This window comes from Equus caballus, chromosome 22 (genome assembly GCF_041296265.1).
Source record: "Equus caballus isolate H_3958 breed thoroughbred chromosome 22, TB-T2T, whole genome shotgun sequence".
Taxonomy (NCBI): domain Eukaryota; kingdom Metazoa; phylum Chordata; class Mammalia; order Perissodactyla; family Equidae; genus Equus; species Equus caballus.
The window spans coordinates 24806722-24831533 of NC_091705.1; the positions used below are offsets into that span (position 1 = coordinate 24806722).

Consider the following 24812-nt stretch of genomic DNA (forward strand, 5'->3'; position numbering starts at 1 on the left):
CCACCAGGGGACCTTGGGCAATGCCTGGAGACATTTCAGTTGTCACAAATTGGGCGAAGGGTGATGCTGGCATCTCATAGGTAGAGGACAGCGTTGCTGTTAACCACCCTACAGTATGCAAGACAGCCCCTCACAATGAAGACTCATCTGGGCCAAATTGTCATTAGTGTTGAGAAACCCAGTATCAACCCTTTATAGTCATCATCTCCTTGACTGTGGATTGTTAGTGATGCAGTGAACGGTTCTTAGCGGAAGGTGTGGCAGGTGAGGCTCAGAGAAGTGAAATGACTTGCCCAAGACCACACGGCCGGTCAGAGGCGAAGCTGGATTTAACCCGAGGTCAGCCTCCTCCAGAGCTGGTGCTTCCCCTGCTACTCAAAGAAGAGTGATGAGAGTTTTCCTTTCTGACTATCTTTGGTGAGAATCCCACTTCCACAAAAAATACACAAGGAGGTCTCAAAATTCAGGGCTCCTTTTGGGCAGTAACCAACTTGAGTCAGTGCCAAGCCTTTGTCCATTCTGTTCCATCCACCTGGGAAACTGTTCCTTCTCCCTCTCCAGCTGGCTGAATGCTCCTCAGCCTCAAGACTCTGCTCAGGAGTCACCTTCCGGCTAAGTGGGGACCGCTTCTCAATGTTCCCTGAAAAATGATGCTGTGCTTCCCAACCTGCATGTCTAACCAAGCTCCCTTGTCTTACTGTCCGGTACAGAGACCACGCTCAGAAGGAGCCAGTGCTGCTTATTATGGTTTTCGCCTTTCTTATTTGTCTCTCTGCCCTGAGCCTGTGAGCTCCCCGAGGGCAGGTACCTCCCTCTTCTCAGCAGCCCGGTGCCCAGCAAATGGGCAGTGCAGGCACTAACTAATGTTGAATGAATGAATGAATGAGAGTGAATGAACCTCTTCTTGACTGTGCGCAGTCAGACACCATCTCCAGGACAGTTGAGCAGCTGGGTGGACAGGAAACTTCTGGCAACCCAGGATTGGCGGGTATAGGAGACTTGTCATTAGTTTCTGTTAACCAGGGACGTCCCTGGCACTTGAGGACACAAGTGATGGGCTATGGACCTAATGCATGGCTCCTAGTGAGTGAAGCCAGGACGTGGAGTGGTAGGGCCAAGGCCACTGGGTCTCACTGGTGACTGATGTGGCTAGTGAAGGGGAAAAGGGGAGAGGGCGGAGAAGGGAGAGAGTGTTCTCCTGCTGTCAGCCTAACACCCCTGGGACCAGCTCTGGCTCCTTGCCCTCTCAGCCCGGACAACAAAGAGAGGTAAAGTCTTCCTGGAAGTGGTGACTTTAGGGAAGAGGAGGACACTTTGAGGAGGTGAGGCGACATCTGCTATAAGGGAATATTTGGGAAGAAAGAAGGCAAAATGTGAGTGGATCCTGAGTCAACCAGAAACTAGTGTGCCAAACTCTTTTGAAGACTTAATCCGGTTAAATAAATGCTGGATCTTTCCAATGTTTGCATGATTCCTTCAGGATAACATCTCAAAATCAGAATTATTAACTCCACATCTTGGAGTATTTTATGACCCCAGGAATGCATCACAGAATTACTTACCAAACCGGATCTTTCTGTTGACTCTGCGATGAGCGAGTGTATATAGTTCACCTTGTATTTGCCAGGAGAAGGACACTTTTATTTTAAATATTTGATCATCGAGTGGGAGTAAAGTAAACCTCATCACATTGGAAAAGCCAAGATCCCAAATTAGAAGAGTCAATTGTTACATCAATTCGATAAACTATTTTCTGAACATTTTTGAACAAGGGAGAAATACTGTGTTTTACAGCTGAGTGAAAATATGGGTCTTAGAACTGTGCTTGGTTGGACTAATGAAGCAAAAAACTGAAACTGGGAAAAAAAACTGAAAAAGGATGCTGAAATTTGACAGAAGTTTGTTGGGGGTGACTCATTTCTGTTAGTGTTTATGCAAGAAATAAAGTGGATTTTCAAAAAATAGGAAGGTTATCAAGTATGTGGCTAAGTCAGGCCCTGTGCCGGGCAGTTTGGGGATGACCGAAGCAGGACCTCTCCCACCCAGCACAGCACACCTCGAGCGTGCTCCCGCGGCGTGCCGCACCTGCGGAAGGGGCTGGGAGGGAAGAGAGCAGGACCTGTTCCTGCCATCACGGAGACACACAGCCTCCTGGAGGAGATGGCTTTAGGACAACTGAGTGCTGAGGAAAAGACTCAGAAGGTGGCTTCTGACCTAGCCTGGAGGTGAGGGGCAGTCAGGGAAGGCTTCCCAGAGAAGTTGCTCATGGAGCTGAAATGAACAGGATGATGGAGAGAAGGGAGGGGAGGGTTTTGCAAGCAGAAGTGACCACATGAGCGAAGGCTGAGACGAGAGAATCAACCTAGTATCATCTGGAGACGCAGGATCCCTGGAACCTGCTGGAGGATCCCTGTGTGAGGGTCACGCGGAGGGCAGGGCCACACTGGGCGTGGCTGGGATGTGCTCCTCTTAGCCAGGAGTTATATTTCTTTGTTCTTAGCACACTATCAAAAATTGAAGACCTCAGAGAACTTCTGTCTCTATGGATTCCATCCATCGATATTTGCCATGAAAGAAACTAACCCTGAGAAGTTTTAAAAATCTCTCTTTCTGATTCCTTTAAAAATAACAATAATAAACTCATTGCATTTTTTAAAAAATGACATGTTTTTATGAAAAATAATGCTATATTCCAAAAACATCATTAGTGAGAAGATGGCTCTCTTTAAATTTTTTTAAATCTCTGTAATGACTGGCTCGACAGAGGGGACAGCTGGATTCTCACTTCTGCTCTGCTTTCAATCTGTTGCAATATCCCATGTCGTGGAGTGTCTAGAAAATTCTGCTCAATGCTTGTGAGGGAATGAGAGTGAAGAGGCTAATACTGTATTTGTATTAATTTAGTATTTGTTTGGACCTTGCAGACCCCCTGGAAAGGGACTCGGGAACCCCCAGACCCCACTCTGAGAACCACTGGGTTAGGTGCTAAGAAGACATGGAAGGTTTCAGAACCAGGAGAGACGATCTCAGCTCTCAGGTTCTGGAAGTTTCCTCGTGCTGGTGATGTGTCGGGTGAGTTGAAAGGACATGAAGGTTGTGACTGGTCCAGGTGGGACAGGGGAGGAGCTCTTGCATGGGCAGCTGGGCTGCAGACAGGAAGAGAGGGTGGCTTCCATGGAAGGGGTGCTCATGAGAGAGGGACAGCCAGAGAAGCCCCTCCTGGGGCTCACTCATGCTGAGCTTTTATCATCCTGAGCCCCCCAGACTAGGTTCCAGGGCCAGGGCTGATGGCTCAGGGGCCTGCATCCTGCCCCCCTCAGTTTGGGAGGGAGAGAGTGTTGCAGGAAGGAGCCAGACATCAACTTAGGTTGCAGAAGAGGAAACAAAGTGATTCTCTTTGGCTCCTATCCAGAGCTGACAGGCAAAGTCAACATTTGTCCCTGTTAACACTCGCCCATTCAAATGACCCTTTGCCTGCAGACGTGGCTACTAACGCGAGCAGCTGTGCTGATAATGGCACCTATGGATCTGGACGTCACAACCCTGATCAAAATTTCCACAGTGTCTTACCGCACGATCCACAATATTTGATATTTACCCAAAGGAGGTGAAAACTTATGTCCACACAAAAAGTTGCATATGGAAGTTTACAGCAGCTGTATTCATAGTTGCTAAAACTTGCAAGCAACCAAGATGTCCTTCAGTAGGTGAGCGGATAAATAAACTGTGGTCCATCCAGACAATGGAATATTATTCAGCACTAAAAAGAAATGAGCCATCAAGTCATGAAAAGACATGGAGGAACTGTAAATCCATATTACTAAGTGAAACAAGACCAAGTGATAAGGCTACGTATTGTATGATTCCAACTATATGACATTCTGGAAAAGACCAAACTGAGGAGATAGTAAAAAGATCAGGGGTGAGGAGGTGGGAGGGATGAACTGGCAGGGCATGGAGGATTTTTAGGGCAGAGAAACTATTCTGTATGCTACAGTGGCGCACACATGACATTATAATTTGTCCGAACCCATAGAACGTACAACACCGAAAGTTAACTTTTATGTAAAATATGAACTTTGAGCGGTAATGATGTGTCAGTGTGGTTTCATCACAATAAGAAATGCCCCACTCTGGGAGGGGATGTTGATAACGGGGGCAGCTGCGTGGGTGTGGGGGCAGGAGGTGTATGACAACTCTATGTACCTTCTGCTCAGCTTTGCTGTGAACCTAAAACTGCTCTAAAAAATAAAGTCTATCACAAAAGAAAACCTCCCAGAGTGAAGACTCCAAGCCTGGCCTTGTGTTTGCCCTGGAACCTGTCCCCTGCCTGCCCTTTCAGCCTCCTCTCCTGGCCTTCCTTGTTCTCGTTCTACAAAGAGGAGGTATGCAGTGACGTTTCAGGGGTGGTTGAGCTGAAACGTCTGCTGGGAACCCCTGCTTTCAAATGACCGAGTTAGAGTGGCACTGTGGGTCTAACACGCATCAGTAGGTAGAAAACGGACTGCGTGAAGTCGAATTGTGGTTCAGAGCTCCGCTCTGGGGCCTGCCTCCTGGGTGTGAATCTTGGCCCTTTCAGGGGCTGGGGCACGTTGCTCAGCTGCTCGGAGCACGGCCCCTTTGCCCGTAATGTGAGTGTTAGAACATCCACCCTCAGACGGCTAGGAGAGGACGAAATGAGAGATGTGCAAAGATGTAGCATAGGGCCTGGGGAGACAGAAAGACTTAGACACAGCCCCAAAGAGCTGACAAGTTAGGGGCAGAAGCTGATATCCTCAGACCTATGGCCGAATAGTGGGGGCAAATGTCAGCTTTGGGGTCAGAGAGAGACCAACTTCTACCAGGGGAATGTGTAACAGCTTCTCAGTAAGGGGGAGATTAGAGCAAGTCTTCAAAGAACGGGTCATTCACTCATTCTTTCTTTTAACACAGATGTATGGAGCATTTGCTATCTTCCAGGCAGGCCATAGGAACGGCTTGAGCAAAGGTCCTGAGGCAGGAGGGCCAGGACGTTCCAGGAAAACACTGAGTAGACAGTGAACTTGGGCTGCATTTAGGGACGGCTGGTGAGAGATCAGCATGACACAGCCCCCATGGCGTGAGTCCGTGGGACTGGCTGACAATTCCCCAGAATGGTTGCATCACTTGACGCGGCAGGTAAGGAAGTATACAGCTCAGTTGTTCCTTCAAGAGGAGCTGCCGCGAAGAGGTAGCTGGCTGACCGTTTGTCGACATCTATGTCTGTATCTAGTCATGCAGAACAGACTAGAGGGAAATGAACCACAGGGTTGGCAGGCTTTATCTCTAGATAGAGAGAGTGCTTTCTTTACACATTTCTTTATTTTAAAAATATTCCTTTAGAAACATGGATTATTTGAATTATCTGAAATACATCTTTTAATACATTGTTGAAATTAAGGCTTGAGTGGGTCCTGGCTTTTGGAGCACATGATGGGGAGGATTTGCCCTTGGGGCCTCGAGGAACACGCCTTGTGAGCGCCATAGAGAATGAGACTCCCACTCAACAAGGAGGGTCAGCTCTGAGGAGGGGTATGTGATCTGGCGTCAAGGCTACCAGCTTCAGCACAAGGCAGAACTGGATTCCAATCCTGACTCTGCTGTGGACTAGCTCTATGATCTTGGGCAAAATGTTTCCTGTCTTGAGTCTTAGTTTCCTTACCTGTAAAATGGGACTAAGGATAATCTTTATAGCATAAGGATGCTAGAAGGATTCCACAAGCATTCGTGAAAATTGCCTGTCAATGTCAGCTATTGTTATTACAGATGGGGAAACCAAGGCCCAGAAAGGGCATGGGAGCTATCCAGCGTCAAACAGCAAGAATGAGTGGAGTCAGGCTAGAACTCAAGGCTCCCTGAATAAGACACCCCCTCCCTCACCTCCACGCAGGGCAGACTGAGTGGCTTCCTCCCTCACAGTCCCTGGGTCCACTTCACTCAGGGTGCGGATGAGGAAACCAGCTCAGAACAGGACTGGAAGGTGAATGAGTCACGAACATGGTGCCCTCCGCCACTCTCTCAGTGCTCTCCAGGTTCTCCACAGCTCTGCGTTTGGTGACATTGATGACTGCAGTTTGAAGTATGTTATTGACACATGCGTCAAGTGGCTAAAGTGAGTCCCTGCTCCTTTAATGCCCCCAGGCCTTCTATGCAAGAATGTTTGCTTTGGAGGTGTTGGATGGGCGTGGTAAGAACGAGGGCTTCTCCTCAGTCTCCTGGCTGTCCATCATCCAGTGCCACATCTCCCCCAACAACGAGGTCACTTGCCATTTATAAAGTCTGCCCCACTGCAGAGTCCATCGGGAATCAACAGACGGAGACTCAGGGCATCTCTACAGCACACAGGAGAAATCCAGGTGAGCACAATGTAATGACACTCTGCAACCTGCCTTTTTACCAGATGCCAAACCATAGTAAAGATTTTGTTAAATGTACCGGTTGCAAATGGTGATTGGTTCTAGCACAGAACGTGAAAAATAGTGGCTTAAATAATGACGAGAGATCCACAGGTAGGCTGTTACACTGCTCTTCCCTCTGCTACCCCAGGTTGTGGCTTTGATCTTCATGCTGATAAAACAGCTGCTGAGATCCAAACATCATGTCTGATATCCAATCAGGAAAAAGCAGGAGAAGAAAACAAAAGCTGGGTCCGACCACCTTAAAGAACTTTTTTAGAAGCCTTAGCCTACACCTTCCCCGGTTGCAAAGAAGGTTGGGAAAGAAAGCTTCTTTCTTAGGCCCATTTCTGTCCTCAAAAATAAAAAGTTTCTGTAAAGAAAGAGGGAAGAATGGACAAGTGCCCTTTGCTCTCCAACCTTCCATTTTCCACTCTTTAAAATAGGGGTATCAATATTTGTCTCATAGGACAGGGCTCTTGCAAGGATTTAGTATAGACTCCCAGCACTCTTTGGGCATCCACAGATGCCCTCTGGCCACACTCTTCTTCAGGTTGTGTTAGTCTGTGAATCTTCCAAAGGCACTATCAGGACCACGGAGGGATAAAGAGAAATGTTAATTTGCCCATCCAAAATTAACTCCCATTTAGCGGCACTGGGCTAAGCAGTTTTCAAAATGCTTGTTGAATCCTTATAGTAACTCTATTTAGTGAGGCGCGGGATAAGTATACACAACTAAAAGGCAGGAGAGACAAGTTTCAGTCACTAACTATAGGTGGCCTCTGGAAAAGCGTAACTTACTCTAAGCCTCAGTTTCCCATCTGTAAAATGGTTATTGGGGTGGGTAGAAAGAAGCCTAGATGAGTCCTTTGGTTCCCCGCCCCCTGAAACTCCTTCAGCTCTGTAGAGAATCTCCCAGAGTGGCCCTGAAACAGACCCTATTTACCTGGGATCCGCAAAGGTCCTACCCCAAGATGTGGAAGGTCTCAGGCCTCCTTCTCATTGTCTGTGGGCTGCTTGCCCTATTGTTTGCTCAATATTTGCATATTTGAATCACCTGTGGGTCTGTTATATTGTGTATTTTAATTTCTTGGATTTTAGTTCATTTGTCCTTTTTTTTTTTTTGTAGAATGCCTTGTAAGGTTTTATTAGATGCTGGACATCATGATGAAAAATTGTAGAGGCTCTGAATGATATTGTCTTTTTCCAAGGAGGAAGGGAGATAGCAGAAAGATAGGGTATAAGTGGATTGCTTTCATCCTGCTGAGGCTTAGATTTCTGTTTTATTAGGGTGGAATTATTGTGGTTTTGTTCTTATGCCTCAGGAGGACCCTTTATTTCTGGGGCATAGTCCTTTCTCCCAGAACACAGCAGTCTTCTGGTTGTCAACTGAAAGCTCAAGGTGTCATCTCAGTGGGGTCTGAACTCCAACCAGAACTCTAACCAGTGTCTCCCCAGCACCACGCAACAGAGATGCTGAAATCTCTGCTCAGCTTTCTAACTTTCAGCTGCTGCTTTCTGATGAATGTTTTCTAGTCTTAAAGTCTAATGATTCTGACACCAGCTCCACTGTGTGAATTTCCCCACACCACCAAGCAATTCTCCGACACCAGCTGGGTGTTTTACAATTCAACTCAATTCTGAAAGTATCTACCCAGAGATAGCATCAGATTCTATACTTAAAGGCTCATTCCCACAAGACTGCCCTCTATTTCAGATGTCACTGCAAGTCCAGGTTGTCACCTCTGCTTCTGACTGACTGGCTATAAATTAGAGTTTCCCACAACCCCCTCCTTGGGTCCAATTACTTCACTAGAGCGGCTCACAGAACTCAAACGTTTTACTCACTAGATTACCGGTTTATTATAAAAGGATACAGCTTAGGAACAGGCAGATGGAAGAGATGTGTAGGGCAATGTATGTGGTAAGAGACTTGGGGTTTCCATGCTTTCTGGGTGCACAACTTTCCCCAAATCTCCACGTGTTCACCAACCCAGGAGGTCTCTGAATCCTGTCCTCTTGGGACTTTATGGGGCTTCATCACACAGTCATGATTGATCAAATTGTTGGCCATTGGTGATGGATTGAACATCCAGCCCCTCTCCCCTTCCCCAGAGCTCAGGGAGTGGGATGGAAAGTTCCAACCCTCTATCACGTGGTTGGCTCCACTGGCAATGAGCCTTCCTCCTCAGGTGCTTTCCAAAAGCCACCTTATTAACATAAACTCAGGTGTGGTTGAAAGGGCCTTTTAGGAATATCAAGACACCTTTGCTGCTTTCGTCACTTAGGAAATTCCAAGGGTTTGAGGAGCTCTGTGCCAGGAACAGGGACAAACAGCAAATATATATTTCTTATTATAAATCACAGTACTGCAAGTTTCACACTGCACAGGAGAGCTGAAGAGTAGTCCAGTGAGTTGAGGACATCTGTCCACCTGTTTCAAGGCCCCTTCTCTGTGCCACCTTCCTCTGTGAGACTTTGCTCCTTAAGTCCCCGATACTCTAAAGGCCCCAGATTCCAATTTCTGCCTTCTCAGTCCCGTAAGACAGGCCCTTTTGCTTGGACTCTATTTCCCCATATGGCAATTTGGGAAATGACCTCAGGCAGAAGTTGGGGTGAATTCAGAGCTCACCGTGAGTGATATCCTTTTCTCAAGAACAATAGGCTCTCAAATTGTACCTGCATTGTTGCTCACCAATATCTCAAACCATTGTTCTATATATTTCCATTCTTTTAGTGGATTTCAGTGGGACGGTCAGTCAATACTCTGTCATGACCCAAACCAGAACTCTGCAGCTGGAATGTGAATTGAGATCTCAGTGGGACTTTGTAACCACTCATTTGAGGCTCAGGGATAGGATGAGGAGGTTCCACACAGGAAATGCTTGTACCCTTACAAACACAACTTCAGGTCTGGGTATTCCCAGAAAATGCTTCCTAGGTCGGTATTGTGGCAGGTGAGTCAGGAAAAATCCCAGGTGTGATCATCCCAGTGTCGTTTGGAATGATAACGTGAAGCTACACATAACAGAAATGCCAAAAGGAGGAGGCTGATGGAATGAACATTGGTCAATCCAGACGTTAGACTATTCTGCAGAGAAGGAAGTAACAAGATAGTCATGATGTGTTGCTATTTTACTGAGTAATTCTATGCGAGCATGGCAGGAAAATCGAGGTTTTTCATAATGTTTCATGAATGCATGTGCATGTATGCATAATATAAAGAAAAACTTCTGAAAGAAGAGACAACAGAAGTTATCTCTGAGGATTGATTTTTATTTACCTTTTTCTTTCTTTGTATGTATCTTTTTCTAATTGTTCTTCTTGTCTAAAAACAGACCATCAAAGTTACAATACTAAACCAAAAGGGTAACTTTACACAGGATTAGTGACCAGGAATGGGCTTAGGGACTGTCCTGAATCTGTCAGGTGTCTAAAGAGAGCATTGGGCCCTGCCAGCTTCTACCTGTTAGTCTCAGATCCCAGTAAGGGCTGTTTGCAGTGTCATTTGGCTGAAACCCCAGGAAGTCCCACCAAAAGTGCATGAATGTCCTTGTCCAATCAAGGGATGTGAGGTGAGCGTCAGGGTCCTGAGGACCAATCCCAGCCCAGGGAACACATAATGGAAATGGAGGGTCCCAACCCAGAAGCACTGCAAACTGTAGCACAGTCTCCACAGGCTCTAGACTAACCCTCTCTCAGCCAGAGGGACATGCCCACGCTGCTGAGCCTACCGTTTCCCACCCACTCAGGAAGATAAGTCCTTGAATCACCAAATGAGAATCATCATGACCATAAAACTCATAGCATAACGGCAGTCATTTATGGAACACTTCTGATGTGCTTGGTGCTGTGCTCAGTGCTTAAGACGAGGCTGAGGAGAAGGGATGGGTACGTATCATCCACATTTTCCAGATAAGAATGCTGAAACTCTAAGGGTCTGTGTTGCCAAAGTTATTCAGCAAGCAGGTGGCAGAGCTGGCACGTCTGACTCTGAAGCCAGTGCACGTCACCACCAACATCTCCCTGGGGAATGAGAATATGTCCTGCACACAATGTCATGAGGTGGAGGAATTTGCCCTAAATGCCACATCTGGCAAGAGGTGGAGGGATTCAGAGACTGTTCTCGTAACTACAACATTGCGCAGCCTCTCACAGGGGCAGTGAGCAGCCTACAGAAGGCTGTGTCCCTACAGGAAAAGGTGTATGTCCACCTCGCTTGGGTACCAGTATGGATTGTGCGGCCTTGGGCTGGACCCTCTGTTTCTTGCTCTGTACTATGAGGAGAAGCATGTCTCCTATGAGCCTCAGTGGCCCCATCTGTAGAATGGGTCCACATGAGTTCTTTGACCACCCCAGATCCAAGCCCTGGGGAGACCCGCTCAGAGAATGACCCCACCACTGACCCTCTCTGCCCTATTCCCTCACAGGGACATCACTCAAGATGCTGAAGGTCTCCTGCCTCTTCGTTCTCCTCTGTGGGCTCCTTGTCCCGTCCTCTGCTCAACAGATCCCACCTGAAGTTTCTTCCCAGATCACCGATGGTGAGACTGTCCTACCTTTGGGTCATGCTTGACCTTGCCAGACACATAGGCCTCTCCTAGAAGTCCAGGCTGTGAGCCAATGTCGGTTAAGTTGTTGTTAGCATAATGCCTGGGACACAGTTAACACCATTAATCATTAGCTGTTCTGATCATCGATACCTTAATGTATTTAATCCACTTCTCCCAAGATGCCCTTCTTTCCTGTCCCTTTGCTCTGCTTCATCTATTAAGACCCACCACCAAAGGGCACAACCCTACCTGGATTGGTCCCTGCTCACCTCTCCTACCACCCCACCCTCACTCACTGCCCTCCTGCTGCAGTAACCTCCTCAACACATTAAGCACACCCCAGGACCCTTGCACTTGCTATTCCCTCTGCCTGAAACACTCTTCCTTTAACTATCAACATGGCTCCTTCCCTTCCTTCAGGTCTCTGCTAAAATGTCCCATCTGTGGAAAGACAATCCTTGCCCTCCCTGCATAAATTAGCACCCTCACCCAGTACTCTCAGTCCCTCACTCTGCCTTTTAATGTTCTCTCATAGATGGAAATAGCATGCAGTAGAAAGTACCAGTATGGCTGTGGTGATTAAAATAGTGAAGATTGTTTTCTGTACTCCTTGGGAAATAGCCCCTGCACAGAGACACTCCAGGTTTCTCCCCCTCATCACCCCAACCACCCCAGCTTCACCCCCAGGACTCCAGACTCCTCACCAACCAAAATCCAAAGAGTTAACACCTGGCATAGCCCAGGAGCCCCAGGACAAGGCTACAGAGCTATGGCTGATGTCCTTTCTGATCTGTCAGTGTGCAGCCCGAGCTAGCTGCTGACTGTTTTGAAGCCAGCCTATCTCCTGAACGGATCTCCTCGTGTCCCTTTATTCACTGCCTTATCGTCAGTCTCTCCTCATCCTCACTAGAATGCCAGCTCCACGAGGGCAGAGAGCTCTGCCTGTTCTTGCTGGTGCAGCCCATCCCCTGGCACGGCCCTGGCACATAGTGGGCCCCTGTGAATCTTTGCTGAATGATTGTGTCTGGAAGTTGGTCCAGCACCAAGCAGGCCAGAGAGACCAGATGGATGAAGAGTAAGCGCTGCGTGTGGGACACACTCAGAGGTCAGGGTTGTGTCTCAGAATCTTTGGCATCTAAATGTCTAATTGGGTTTTGGGGGCCCATGTCTTTCAGCTTTGACCCAAGGACTCCTTGACGGGAACTTCCTTTCTCTCCTGAATGCAATTAACTTAGAAGGATTATTGAACACCATCCTCGATCAAGTAACAGGCCTCCTGAACATCTTGGTTGGCCCTCTCCTGGGGCCCAGCGATGCAGAGTGAGTGGCCTCTGATCACCACCCACAGGTCCAGACTGTCCTGGTTTGTCGGTTAGATGTCTACCCACATTTCTGAGTCTGCAGTGATCCTCCCGTCAGTGAAAGCCCTTCCAGCTCTGAAGGCCTGAAATCCACTGGTTGAGAGAAGTCCCCACTGGGGGTGGAGGGAAGAGCTGAGGAGGTGCTGAAGGCGGGGGTTCAGGCCCTTTGTCTGGGAAGAGAATGGCTGCTCATCGTCTTGGGAGCACTGTCGATCTCTTCCTCTCTCTGAACCTCAACTTCTGCCCCTGGGGAATGGGGAATTACAGCATCTACCCCCAGAGGACTGTTGTGAATATTAAGTGAATAATATGTGTAAAATTCTTGCACAGATCCCTGCCCTCACTAAGCCTCCAATGGGTGATAACAATAACAACATCCTCTACAATGATAACGTGGTAACCATAATAATCAGTGCTATCTGACCACCAGAGTGTCTCAGGTCACTTGTCTAAATGTGTCCAAGACTCAACTGCTAAACCCCACCCTCATCCCCACTCCAGTCTGCTCCTCCCCCACCTAGCTCATCTTAGCTCACGACAACTCCGCTCACCCAGGTGTTCTGGCCAAAAATCTTGACACTGCCCTTGGCTCCTCTCTTCCTCTCACACCTGTACGAGTGTGTCAGCAAGCACTGTCAGCTCTGCCTTCGAAACACACCCAGGCATCTGAGCGTTTATTCCTCCTCCTCTGGTCTGAGCCTCCACCATCTTCCCCCTGACTTACTGTCCTGGATCCCCCTGCTTCCACTTCAAGCTCCTCCTCTCCATTCTCTGCCACTAGTATCCAGAAGAATCTTGCTAAGAAGTAGGACAGACTCCATAACTCCTTGGCCCAAACCCTCTGTTCGCTCTCAGAACCGAACCCAAAGTCCTTATTGTTGGCCCACAAGGCTCCATGAGATCTGGCCCTGATTACCCGTCTCACCTCTTCTCCTACTATCCTCCCCTCACCCATTGCCCACCAGTCACACTGAGCCTGTTGCTTCTCCTCAAACACGCCAGCTAAGTTCCAGCCTCAGGGCCTTTGCACTTGCTCTGTCTTCTGCCTGGACCTTCCTTCCCCTGTCTCTCCTCATGACTTGTACCCTCACTTTATTCATGAACCTGCCCAAATGTTCTCTCCTATGAGAAGCTGTCCCTGACTCCCCTGTCTAAAATTCTACTCTTGCCAATGTCACCCTCTATCACCTGATTCTGCAGGTCCTTTTCTTCACAGCACCTATCACCTGGCACATTCGATATGTATTCATTTACTGCGCTTATTGTTTTATACATATACACTCTCCCTAAGCATGTACTATCTATGGCTTTTGGTCTTTAACTTATTATTTACTGACGCGTTTATTCCAGCCTGCTTGGCACTGGTCAAAGGGCTAGACAGGATTATTCTGGAATGCATCAAGGCAAGAGCTTCTTTTTGCTCAGGGCTGTATTCCCAGTGCTTATAACACATAGTAGCTGTGCAATAAATTACATGGTTGGTAAGTGAGTAACCGGCTTTGCATACAATCAGCTTCTGCTCTGCAGGGGACCTGCCTTTACAGAAAGGTGGATCCACCTGCACCTGGAGCCTCAACTTTTCCCCGTTGTGTATTTCTTCACCCAGGATCAAGTTGCAAGACGCTCGACTCCTTCAACTCTCCCTTGAGTTTTCTCCTGATAGCAAGGGGATCGACATATGGATACCATTGGAATTGTCCGTATATCTAAAGTAAGTAACAGCTCTACTTTACATAACAGCAAGTTCCACGTACAGCTCCATCTCCTTTTGCACAGGTGTGCAGGGATGTGGGAAGCAGCCATAACTAAAGGATCTCCACACAGTCTCAGGAAGACTCATTGTGTGGTCGAGGCAAAATCCCCACCCTCTCTGGACCTCAGTCACCCTACATGTAAAACTGGGAGTCTGCAGAGTATGCGAATGCTTCTGGCGTGGGGGCCACTCTAGGGAAAGCAGGGGCTTGAGCAGGTGTCCTCCCCCTGATTCATCCTGAGAGGCCCCACCTTCGTCTATCTGGACTTCATGAGCCCACTCAGCTCTGATGGAATGTGACTCAAGACAGGAACACAGAACCTGCTCTAGACCCCAGCACTCCTTGGCACCATTGCCTACATGTGTCTGGTGATTGCCCATAGGTATGTTTTGTTTGGCCTGCATGGTGTATTTTCAGAGAGGGTAGGCATTCTTCGGTTCATCACAACCTCCACCTCTCTCTGTGAAATTAGTCCCTGGTCGACTTCATTTGTTTCCACTTCAAGCCTGGCACTTGAGGCAGTGGAGTTCGAGACCTCTAAAAGAGTACATTCCAAGGTCACAGATTCTCAGTTTTGATAGGATGCTATCCATAGAATCAACCTTTTCCGTTCTAACTGCCCCCCAAGACAGAGGTGGTGAGTATCAGTTGGATGCCCCGAATGCAGAGCTGTCTGGTTTAACCAGTGGTGGATGCATTACTCAGAGACAGCCATTCCCATTCTCCAGCCCTAAATACTTTCTTTTGAAAAATGAGGAAGTGATGTTAACAGGGTGATAATGAGGTTTCTGTGCAAACACGGGGAACCCTTGTTCTAGAAACAAATGAGGGTGTAGTAAGTTCTGAGGTTCTCTCCCACCAGCCTTAACTCTTCCCTCCAACAGGCTCCTGATTCTTGAACCCCTCACACTTTACGTGCGGACAGATATAAGAGTCCAGCTTCAGTTGGAGAGCGACGAAGATGGCAAATACCGACTCGCCTTTGGGCATTGCAGCCTCTTACCTAGGGCTATAGAGCTCCAATCTGGAAATCCGTGAGTTCTCCATCTTTCTCTCTCCGTGTCCAGCTGATCATGATGAAGCCCCCAAGAGGGCTCACCTGAAAGATGTCACTAGGAAAACAATACCTTCCCAAATCAGCCTTTTGTGCAAATGGGGATGTGTGTCTTACAAATAGAGTTTTAGGCTAATTTAAGATTTCATTTATTATAGGAACAATAATTTCAGTGACATGAAAAGACGTTCACTGAATAGTCCTGAGGAGAAAGAAAGCAGGATCACTCGATTAATGGTTGACATTTAGGTTATTTCCAAATCTTTTGCTATTATAAATAATCCTGAAACTTTTGGTACAGTAAGATTTCCCCAAAATAGAATTGTTTCCTTATTGTAGATTCCTAAAACTACTGAAAAAGTATGAACAGTTTTACAACTTTTAAGTTTTAAGGCATATAATAGTGTTAAGGCATTCCCAATCACTTATCTCAACCCTCCCCAACAGAACTGAACTAAGTAACACTGTCCAGCTGGCACTCGTCAATTCCACCCCACATCCAATCACCACCAGCTGTGCTCATCTTCACAACTTTTCTCTTCAGTGGATAGAAAGTCCCATGGATGCCGTTAGTTTCATTTCTGGACTACCAGGAGAGCAAAGATTTTATCACTTGTTTATTAGTCTGTGACGTTTCCTCTTCACAGAACCTGTTTTCAGAGGTTTTCCCTTTTTAATTAACTAAGGTTTTAATGTTTTCTTCTAAATTTACGATATCTTTTTTTACAATCTTCTTTTGTACCACTTTTTAAAAATTTAGGCTGAAATCCACAATTAACTGAATCCAATGGTCATCACCAATCCCTTTTATACCCTGTCTTCTCCATTCATGAATTCTTTATTTTGATTCATCTCCTAGTTGCTCACTGTTTCAAGAAAGATCTGAGTATACAATCCTTTCTGAGCCCTTGCAGGTCTGGTAATGTCCTTCTCTCATGTTCAAACATAAGAGAGAACCAGGCCAGATATGGCATCCTTGACTCACAGCCATCTCTCCCTAGGAAAACTCTGTGAATACTGCTCCCGTGTCTTTTGATTTGTTGAAGAAAACAAGTCCTTCCTTTAAGTGAAATATGAGACTTGAGACTGGAAGTGGTAGGTTAGTTGATTTATATGCAAGCTCCTTATAGGATAAAGACACAAACCCTTTGCCTGAGAATTAGACAGACGTGCCCTAAACTATAAGGATTCGGGATTGAGTCAGGTACACGAAGACACCCTTACACTGCTATTTACTGCTTCTTTCTCATCTCCCCCAACTGAAGATGATATTATACTATTCCTTCCATGAAGGCATGACCACCCGGCCGGGGAGATAATTTCTATTGGAGCATTAGATAATCAGAGAAATGGGAAAGTGCACAGCGAAGAGAGACCTCAGAGTTGGCTGGAGCAGTCAGGAAGGGCTTTCTGGAGGAAGCCAGTTGGCTGGACCTAAAAGGGTGGTAGAAGCTGAAGAAGGCATTCCAAGAAAGAGAAACAAAATAGGCACAAAGAGAATGATGTGAATAGTGATGAGGGAGAGGTGATTTAAATTGAAACATTAATTTTAAGGAGCCCTGAGAGGTAGGTCAGTGTAGAAGGGCAAGACCGAGTCATGGAGGGCTGTGGAAACAAGGAGTGGACTTTGAGTAACTTGGGCCCAATTGAGCAAAGAACCAATGTGAAGAAAGGAGAGTTTGGGAAAAATAATCTGTTCTACCAACTTCTTTCACTCTTTATTTAGACTCAGCTTGCCGGTAAATGCTGTTTTGGGGACCATAGAAAACGCCCTGGGAAACTTCATAACCGAGGATTTGGGAGCAGAAGTAAGTATACAAACCCAGATGACTTCTGTTTTTGAGTCTGAGAACCAGAGCTTGGTGGGTTGGATCCTCTTAATAAACTGGAGGAATATCTCCCAGGAAGGAGAGTTAGAGAGAGAGGAAGTGGTATTTATTAAGCTCCCATTCTGCAACCAAGCACTGGTAAAGTACTTCATAGACATTATTTCATTCTTCAAGTCAAAATCAGCATCCATGTGACCAGAGGTGATTTGATAAGCCTCTCCAAGACTCAGGTTCCTTATCTGTAAAATAAGTATAAGTAACCATGAAATTAGCACCTAACATCACTAAGCATGCAGACACGGTGCTAAGTTTCTTGTGTGAATTTTCTCATCTCATCCTCCTAACAATCTCATACTCTAGGTAACAATAGCATCTCCAGTTTCCAGACTAAAGAAAAAGTTGCAGAGAGGGTCAATGACTTACCAAGCCATATAGCTGCCAAATGGCTCAGCTGTTGTGTGACCCCAGGGCAGTCAATCCTCCAAAACTCTCTACCTGGTTGTTTTCTACAATGGGTTGGCTCAGAAGGAGAACTTACTTTGACTACCACCACTTAGGCTCCATTGGTAGAGTCCTCCTCCTGACCCTTGCATATTTCCTTGTCTTTCAGCTTTGTCCTACCCTTAATTCATTGGTCTCCAACCTGGATCTGCAGCTGGTTAATAATCTGATTAGTAAGTGCCGGCAGTGGGAAGGGACAATACCACCCAAGGAGAAAGCTCAGACTGCTCCTTTACCCTTTTCATCACATGTCCCCTTCCCTCACCCTGACACTTCTCCCAGACCAGAACCCCCTTCCCTGCTGAGGCAGAATGGTCCCTAATAACAGCAATCCTAATAAACTCAGCTGTCATTTGCTGAGGGAGTCCTATGTGCCACGCCCAGGGTTAAGCGCTGTGCCTGTACCAGCCACTGGACTTCCACCACCAGCTGAGTACATGCTGGTTTCACTTCTATTCTGGTGTCCAAAGCCAAGAGAAGCTGAAATATAAATGGAGGCTTCTCTGGGGGAGGAAAGCTGCCCAATAAGTCCTGTACCCTCCACCTAAATTGTATGATGTTGCATTAGGAGCAGAAAATTGGCCTGGCTTCAGCCCAGACAAAAACTGCCTCCTTCCAGTAGTTTCTACCACTAAGAACTCAAAGTTTCCACGTCTGCCAGAACCCAAAGCAACAAACGCAAGATTGAATCTCTGCATCTCAGGCCCCTGGCAGGAATCTGAAAACCAGTACAGTTGCTGGATTGAAAGGACTCTTCCTTCATTCACTGGATATTCACTAGTCCTACCAAGTGCTAGATGTTAGACTTTTTAAATTTCCTTTAGGTGGCTCTCCCAGAAAGCAATTTTCTATCCTCTGCCATACACCTCTGTTAACAGGGAGCTCACTACTGATGAAGTAGGAAGCTTGAGGCAGTTAATCTGGATGAGACTTGAAGCTCCCAAAACTTGGTTCCTAGGTTCACTCAAAGTAAATGTGAGTTGGGTAGCTGGACCAACACCCTTGCTCTGCTGATATTAGGCACCACTTTGAAGATGTTTCCAGGCAAATGGGGACTCTGACCGCTATAATGCCAACTTTCTCCACTGTCTCATTTCAATGTACAGCTCTTAAGTGATTAGCTTGGGAGGGAGTGGTTGCTCCCAATGTATGGATGAGGCAACACAAAACTGTTGGTGAAGTGATCAGAGACAACCAATGACAAAACAGAGACTCTAGCCCCATCCTCCTGCCTCCAAGCCTTTGGCTCATTCCATGACACTGCTCTGTCCCCAGCTGGAGCAGGGAGAAACTCCTTTGGCCTCTCTGATCCTTCCTCATTCCCACAGTCTGAGGTATCCATTTTGCCTTCTAGATCTGATACTGGATCGTGCGAACGTTGACCTCAGCGTCTAAGTATACCCAAAGTGAAGGAGCCACATTTGTATCAATTTGGTGAGAAACCAGCACATATTTCCCTCTTTAGTGATGGTGCCTGGGCTTTAGGGTCATTATAAATGTGTCATTCATTCATTTATAAAATTTCAGGTAAGCTTCTACTGTGTGCTAGATGCCAGGGATACAGCCATGGGCAACACAAAGATTCTGCTCTCCTGGAGCTCAGATCATTCTTGGGCATCCTAACAATGAACTGAGAAGTAAATATAGTCATCCAAATTCAAGAGGGAAGTGGGTACTATGAAGGAAACAAAGTAGGCGGATGTGAGAGAGAGAGTGACTGCAGTAGGAGCAGAGAGAGAGGCAGCAAATTAAGAGAGTATAGGCAGGCAGAGGCTCTTGAAGGAGGAGACATTTCAGCTGAGTCCTGAATGATAAGGCAGGAGTTGTGCTAAGACCCAGGGAAGAATATAACAGGCAGCAGGATGAGCATGTGCAAAAGTCCTGAGGCAGGAATGAACTTTCCTTTTTGAAGCAAAGAAAGAAGGGCAACATGGCTGGAGTGTGGAAGGAGCTCAGTTATAGGAGGTATATTTACAAGGATGTTATTTGGTGATGAAAAAGAGGAGGATTTCTATAAAAAGAGATGCCTTTATTCATTTATATGTATTTATTTGCAACTGGTCTGTCTGAAAACACTCTGCTCAAGTGTCATCATCTCAGATCTCTTAAAAAAGGCACAACTGCCACATTCTGCTTCATTTTTCTTCGTAACATTCATTACTACCTAACTTCCTATGATGTTACTTGTTTCTTTTCTGTCTCCCCTCCTAGAATGTAGACTTCATGAAGGCAAGGACTTTATCTTATTCCCTGTTTTATCCCTGGTGCCAGGATTACAAAGATGAATCACACCTGGCCCCTGACCTCCAGAGCCCCCAACCTAGTAAGGGATAAGACAAATAAACAGACAATTTTATGTGCAGTAAGGTGTTCTTGTTAAGGTTCTGTGGAAGTGGAGAGGCAAGACCCAGCAGTCCTTCCAGGGGATTTCCAGGAGGGCCTCACAGAGGAGGCAGAATTTCAACTGGATTTTGAAGAATGATTAAAAGTTTCTTTGTGGGAAAAGCCATTGAAAGCAGAGGATATAGTATGTGCAAATGCACAGGAGGTAGAAAGGACCTGGTGCTCTAGACAATGGGAAGAAGCTCTGGGTAACTGGTTGTAGGAGTCATGGGGGATGGAGGCATCTTCCTCAAGGGGGTAGGATAGGTTTGTAGTGAACTGTACACATGCTTTCTGAAGACAAAGGTGCATGCGATGTATTGAGCCACCAAAGAAGGTGCAGTCTGTGACAGGGGACATAAGAAACTGAGTGGCCAACATCATTATTGAATCTATGTCCTTGGGTTGATTAGCTTAGTTATGGAATGATCCAAATCAGTTCTGTCCAGTAGAAGTATAACACCGAACACATATGTGATTTTGAGTTTTCTAGTAATGACACTTTTAAAAGGAAAAAAAAAATCATATTAATTTTAGTAATATATTTTATTTACCCAATGTATCCAATATCATGGCAACGTGGAATCAACATAAAATTATTCATGAAATATTTTGCAGTCTACTTTTCAAACTAAGTCTTTGCTATCTAGTGTTTATTTTATACTTACAGCACACTTCAATTTGGACTGGCTGCATTTAAAGTGCTCAATATCCACATGTGGTCAGTGGCTGCCACATTGGACAGTGTAGCTCGAACTAAGCTAATTTGCTGCCGGCTGGAAAACTTTTAAAGGCCTAAAGCATGTCATTTTATCCCCACCATAATAGCTAGGCTGCCCTCTATCAAAGAATTCCCAAATTGTGGCCCCTATATCATACTCAGTCCACAGACATACTTGGTTGTGGTTAGAAAGTGTTTTAGAAATGTGGATGTTTCCAATATTAAAAGTAAGAAATCTGTCTTTTGATTAACTAGGGAATCTGGTAATATTTTGCATCCTTGTGTTGTGAAATAGGCCAAGGGGAGGGGAGGCTCCATTTTAGTTGATGAGTGTCCAGGGAACAGAAATTGTTATCCAGGGATAGGCAGTGGATGGGGGTCCGGACAGAAATTTGGTTCAGGACCATGGACAGTGGACAGCAGGCCCAGTGTGAACGAGGTGGGGGAGGGGGGAAAGCTCTCAGCTTTGACTTACAGCCTCCTTAGAACGGGTGCAAAGTTGACTAATATCTTGATTATCTCATGCAGAATCAGGTCCTGCATGCTGGTCTCCTTCCTGGAATGCCCTCCACACTGCGGGCCACCATTTACGTAGATATTCCTGTCGATTATTCAACTACTGCCTGGAGTTTCATTACCCGCCCTGGACTCAAAGATCCTCTACTTTCCTGGCTATGGAGGCTGTTTCCCTGTAAATCTTCTCCAGAATCCCTGTACTGATTCCCTGTAATCTTAACATAATAAATTTCTGCAGCCCTGAAATGTGGACTTTCCTGCTTCCATAGCGTCATGTGAGCAGGGGCAAAACAATAGCTAGAGATGGTGGCGGGTCCGTTCATGATGACAAAACTTTGGAATGCAAGGGAAGATGCTTGGGTAGTTTAGCTTTTATCTCAGAAATACGTGAGCACTCTGGCCTGGAGTTTCCCCAAAACTAAGGAACTAGCCTTCCTGTCTTGTCTGAGATGTTTTCTGAACTGGTTCTGTGTCCTTGGGGACCCCCCACTCTTGCCCACAGTCTCCTCACTGTGAAGAGAGAGTGTTGGACTCGTTCTTTAGGTACTCTCAGGCAGGAGCAGCCTACAAAGTTGTGATTTATGGGAAAAAATTTATCTTGGCCCTGGTAACCCCATTTTTCTTCCCTGCATCACCAAACTTCTCAAAAGATATGTTGCTCTTCACTGCCTCTATTTTCTCACCGTCATCCACTGCTCGGTTTTGGATAATCTGGCTTCTTCCCTCAACTCCTTAATAGAACTTGCCCTAGGTCATCTATGACCTCTTTTATGGTGAAAACAAGTGAACCCTTATTCAGTGTTCATGCTTCTCAAGTTAATAGCAATTAACACTTTAGATGACCACTCCAGCCTACTCCCCACCTCCTCCTCCTCTCTTTCTTCCTCATCAGTACCTTGATTCATGTCTGGCATTCTGAGCATTTTAGATACATTACATCACTTACTCTTTTAAATAAACTGTGTTGGTTATTAAGCTTTTGTCTCTTGGTTCCAAACTCATCTTTCTGTACTCCTCTTTGCGATGGTGGGTCTGGGATGCTGCAAACCACATACAGTTGTCCCTTGGTATCCATGGGGTGTTGGTTTCAGGTCCCTCTGCAGATATCTAAATCCTTGGATACTCAAGTCACTTATTTTGCCCTTTGTATGTGTGGGTTCTGCATCCGTGGATATGGAGGGCCTGACAATGTCGTCTTTGCTGGTTTGCTGCTTGCTAGGGTCTGCCAATAGTCCTTACTAGAAGGAGATTGCAAGGCTGAAGGATAGAAAGGAAAGCATCTCTTTCCTGTTTGCTCCATATTCCTCTAAGCATCACCTGCCAATGCTGCTTCACTCAATCAGGGAAAGTTGGTTTGACTTTACAAGTTGATTTTTTAAAATGCTCCCCAAACCAGCCTTATCTTGCCCCTTCAGAATGCTGCACCAGCCTCCAAGATCCTGAGCTACTAGAAGCTGCTGAGCAGTGTCTCCTCCTCAGCAGTCTGAATCCAATTTTCCCAGGTCCCTTTCTAAAATCTTGTAGGTTCTTCCAGCCCCTTTGTTCCCCAGCCCTAGAGTTGACAGGTACCCCTTACAGCTACTGTGTGTGATAATTCAGTATTATGCTTTTGCCTTCTTAGTCTTCCAGTACTATTTGACTCTTTCTTTATATTAAATTATTTCTTAAAATAAATGTGTGTGTGTGTGTGTGTGTGTGTGTGTGTGTTTTTTTTTACCAGATCCTGACTGATACAGTACTTGGTCACAAGAGTGGCCAAGAGCTAGACTCTCAAAGTGGCATTAAAGAAAAAGTTTGGTCATATCCCTGGGCTTGAATGCAGTGCTCAGACATTTTTCCCAGTGAAAAATGAGGTGATAGTGACCCGTGGCATGCAGTGGCATCACAAGTCATCAAATTAGCACCTGTCATTGAACTGTGATGGAGGACTTTTCTGAAGCAATTGTTTTAGGGTAGCTGGTGGCTGCTGAACATCATCATTATGGCATCTATGATGTCCACAAGGACTTGGGATGGGATGGCTGCTTCTGAGTAACCTGGAGTACTTACAGAAAGCGGAAAACAAGTCTCCATGACACCCAGACAATCAGAGTGTTTCTATGGTGATCCTAAAAGAACCATTTGTTTCTTGTTGTTGCAAGGTTGGTCTCACAGAAAATCAGAAATAAAATTTAACCATGGGGTTACATAATTCCAGTGTAAGTTAAATCCATAGCCTCACCAAGTTGCTCCTATAAAAGTTAAGCCACTAATTGGGAAGGTTTGGGGCTCTGGGAATTGGAATTGGAACATTTGTGTGAATTCAAAGCTCAGAATCCTCAATTCCAGAGTCATTCTGAGTTTCCTTTGTGAGCAGAAGTGTCCCACCCTCCCAATTCTGAGTGGACTAGCCTTCCCTTCCCTGAATACTCTCTAATAACTTCAGCTTGGGCAGTTTCTTTGCGAGGTGATGCTCATCTTCCTCACAACTCATCCCAACCAACACAACTCAACTCTTTATTGATACTAGACCCATAGCTAGGATCAGATCCCAGTAGGCTCCAGGCAGAAAGAATAAAAGACAAAAAAAATGTATATCCTTAAAAAATTGCAATGTTTAGCTAATTCATATCAGCAGACATGGGTAATACCTATAGCAATTGATTCTAAATAGACCAGGAAGATAGAATATAACACTGGATTGTTCCCAATTAGTTGATGGGTACATTTACCAAAGATTCTGGATTTAATATTAGATCACACGGCTGAAAATGGCTTTAACAGTTTACTGTGTTGATTACTGCAAATTGAACTCAACACTGGCCTTCACTCAAACAGGTTAAAGTGCCAGAATTTCCCAGGTTTAATGTAAGTTAAGGAATCCAAAGGCCTAGGGAAGTGGGACCCTTAGAGTGGACGTATGTTTTGCAAAGGCATGCACCCCCACCGTTATGTTTCCTGAGAGGATCCAAAGGACAATCCCTTCCCTAAGAAACTGAGAAACACGCTAGGGAGGAGAGCATCTCTAATATTGAAAAGCTCTGTGGTGGCTGTTTTCTGCTGCCTGGGAAATGCTGCATTGAGAGGGGCTCCCTGATTTCAATGGGGATGATGAGATATAAGAATAACAGAGAACAAGGGACAGCATTTAACTTGCAGAAACAAGATGGCATGCTCATTGTAATGGATAGCAAAGATGAGTTGGTAATCGGAATATTTGGCAAATACTAACTGATCACTGTTTCCCTAGAAAGGAAATAGATGGTCCCTCCACCAAATGTTTCTTGATCAGGGAGATCTCCAAATCTGGAATCCAAAAACCTCACTTGGATTACCAAAATGGAGAGTCAGAGCCTCTCACCCAATTTCCTGTCACAATCCAGTTCAAAATCAGCAACCGCTTGATTGAAGGGGAGGCAAAGGATCCTGCAGTATTGCCATATCATATGTCGTAAATCTTTCTTCAAGTCTCTCCCAGACTGGCCTGTTGACATTTATGAGAATCATGGTGCACTGTGGAAAAATACCCAAAACTTTGGGGCATATAAAATACTGGCCCTGAATATATGCTATTTTCCTGGAATCCAAAATAGCTTTATCATACACCAGTCAAAGCGGGCTTACGGTGTTTGAGTTATAAATAGAGTTTTGGCACAAGTTTGATACAGAGTGGGCCTGATAATTATGGGGACCCGTTGTGTGATTATTCCCCCAGTTCCTTAATGTATAACTGAAACAGACATAATTGG

General features: G+C 45.8%; 1 protein-coding gene across 3 annotated transcripts; it reads left to right on the forward strand.

Annotated features, from left to right (window-relative positions):
- The first annotated feature begins 2501 nt into the window (after positions 1-2501).
- LATH (latherin) lies at positions 2502-21330 on the forward strand. Of its 3 annotated transcripts, XM_070246837.1 has the most exons (13): positions 2502-3072; positions 3481-3707; positions 4218-4385; positions 4933-5157; positions 6160-6374; positions 10844-10957; positions 12142-12286; positions 13934-14038; positions 14966-15115; positions 16862-16943; positions 17575-17638; positions 18820-18899; positions 21097-21330. In XM_070246837.1, the coding sequence occupies exons 5-12, from the start codon at positions 6167-6169 to the stop codon at positions 18858-18860; spliced, it is 909 nt and encodes a 302-aa protein (XP_070102938.1). In that variant the 5' UTR covers positions 2502-3072; positions 3481-3707; positions 4218-4385; positions 4933-5157; positions 6160-6166; the 3' UTR covers positions 18861-18899; positions 21097-21330.
- Positions 21331-24812: the final 3482 nt, after the last annotated feature.

Excerpts from the sequence above, each read along its gene's own strand:
- LATH (XM_014734993.2), top strand. The coding sequence starts at position 6,113 with ATGCGTCAAGTGGCTAAAGTGAGTCCCTGCTCCTTTAATGCCCCCAGG. Across the intron at positions 14,039-14,965 it reads GAATTGTCCGTATATCTAAA|GCTCCTGATTCTTGAACCCC; the intron begins GTAAGTAACAGC and ends TCCCTCCAACAG. Across the intron at positions 17,639-18,819 it reads GCTGGTTAATAATCTGATTA|ATCTGATACTGGATCGTGCG; the intron begins GTAAGTGCCGGC and ends TTTGCCTTCTAG.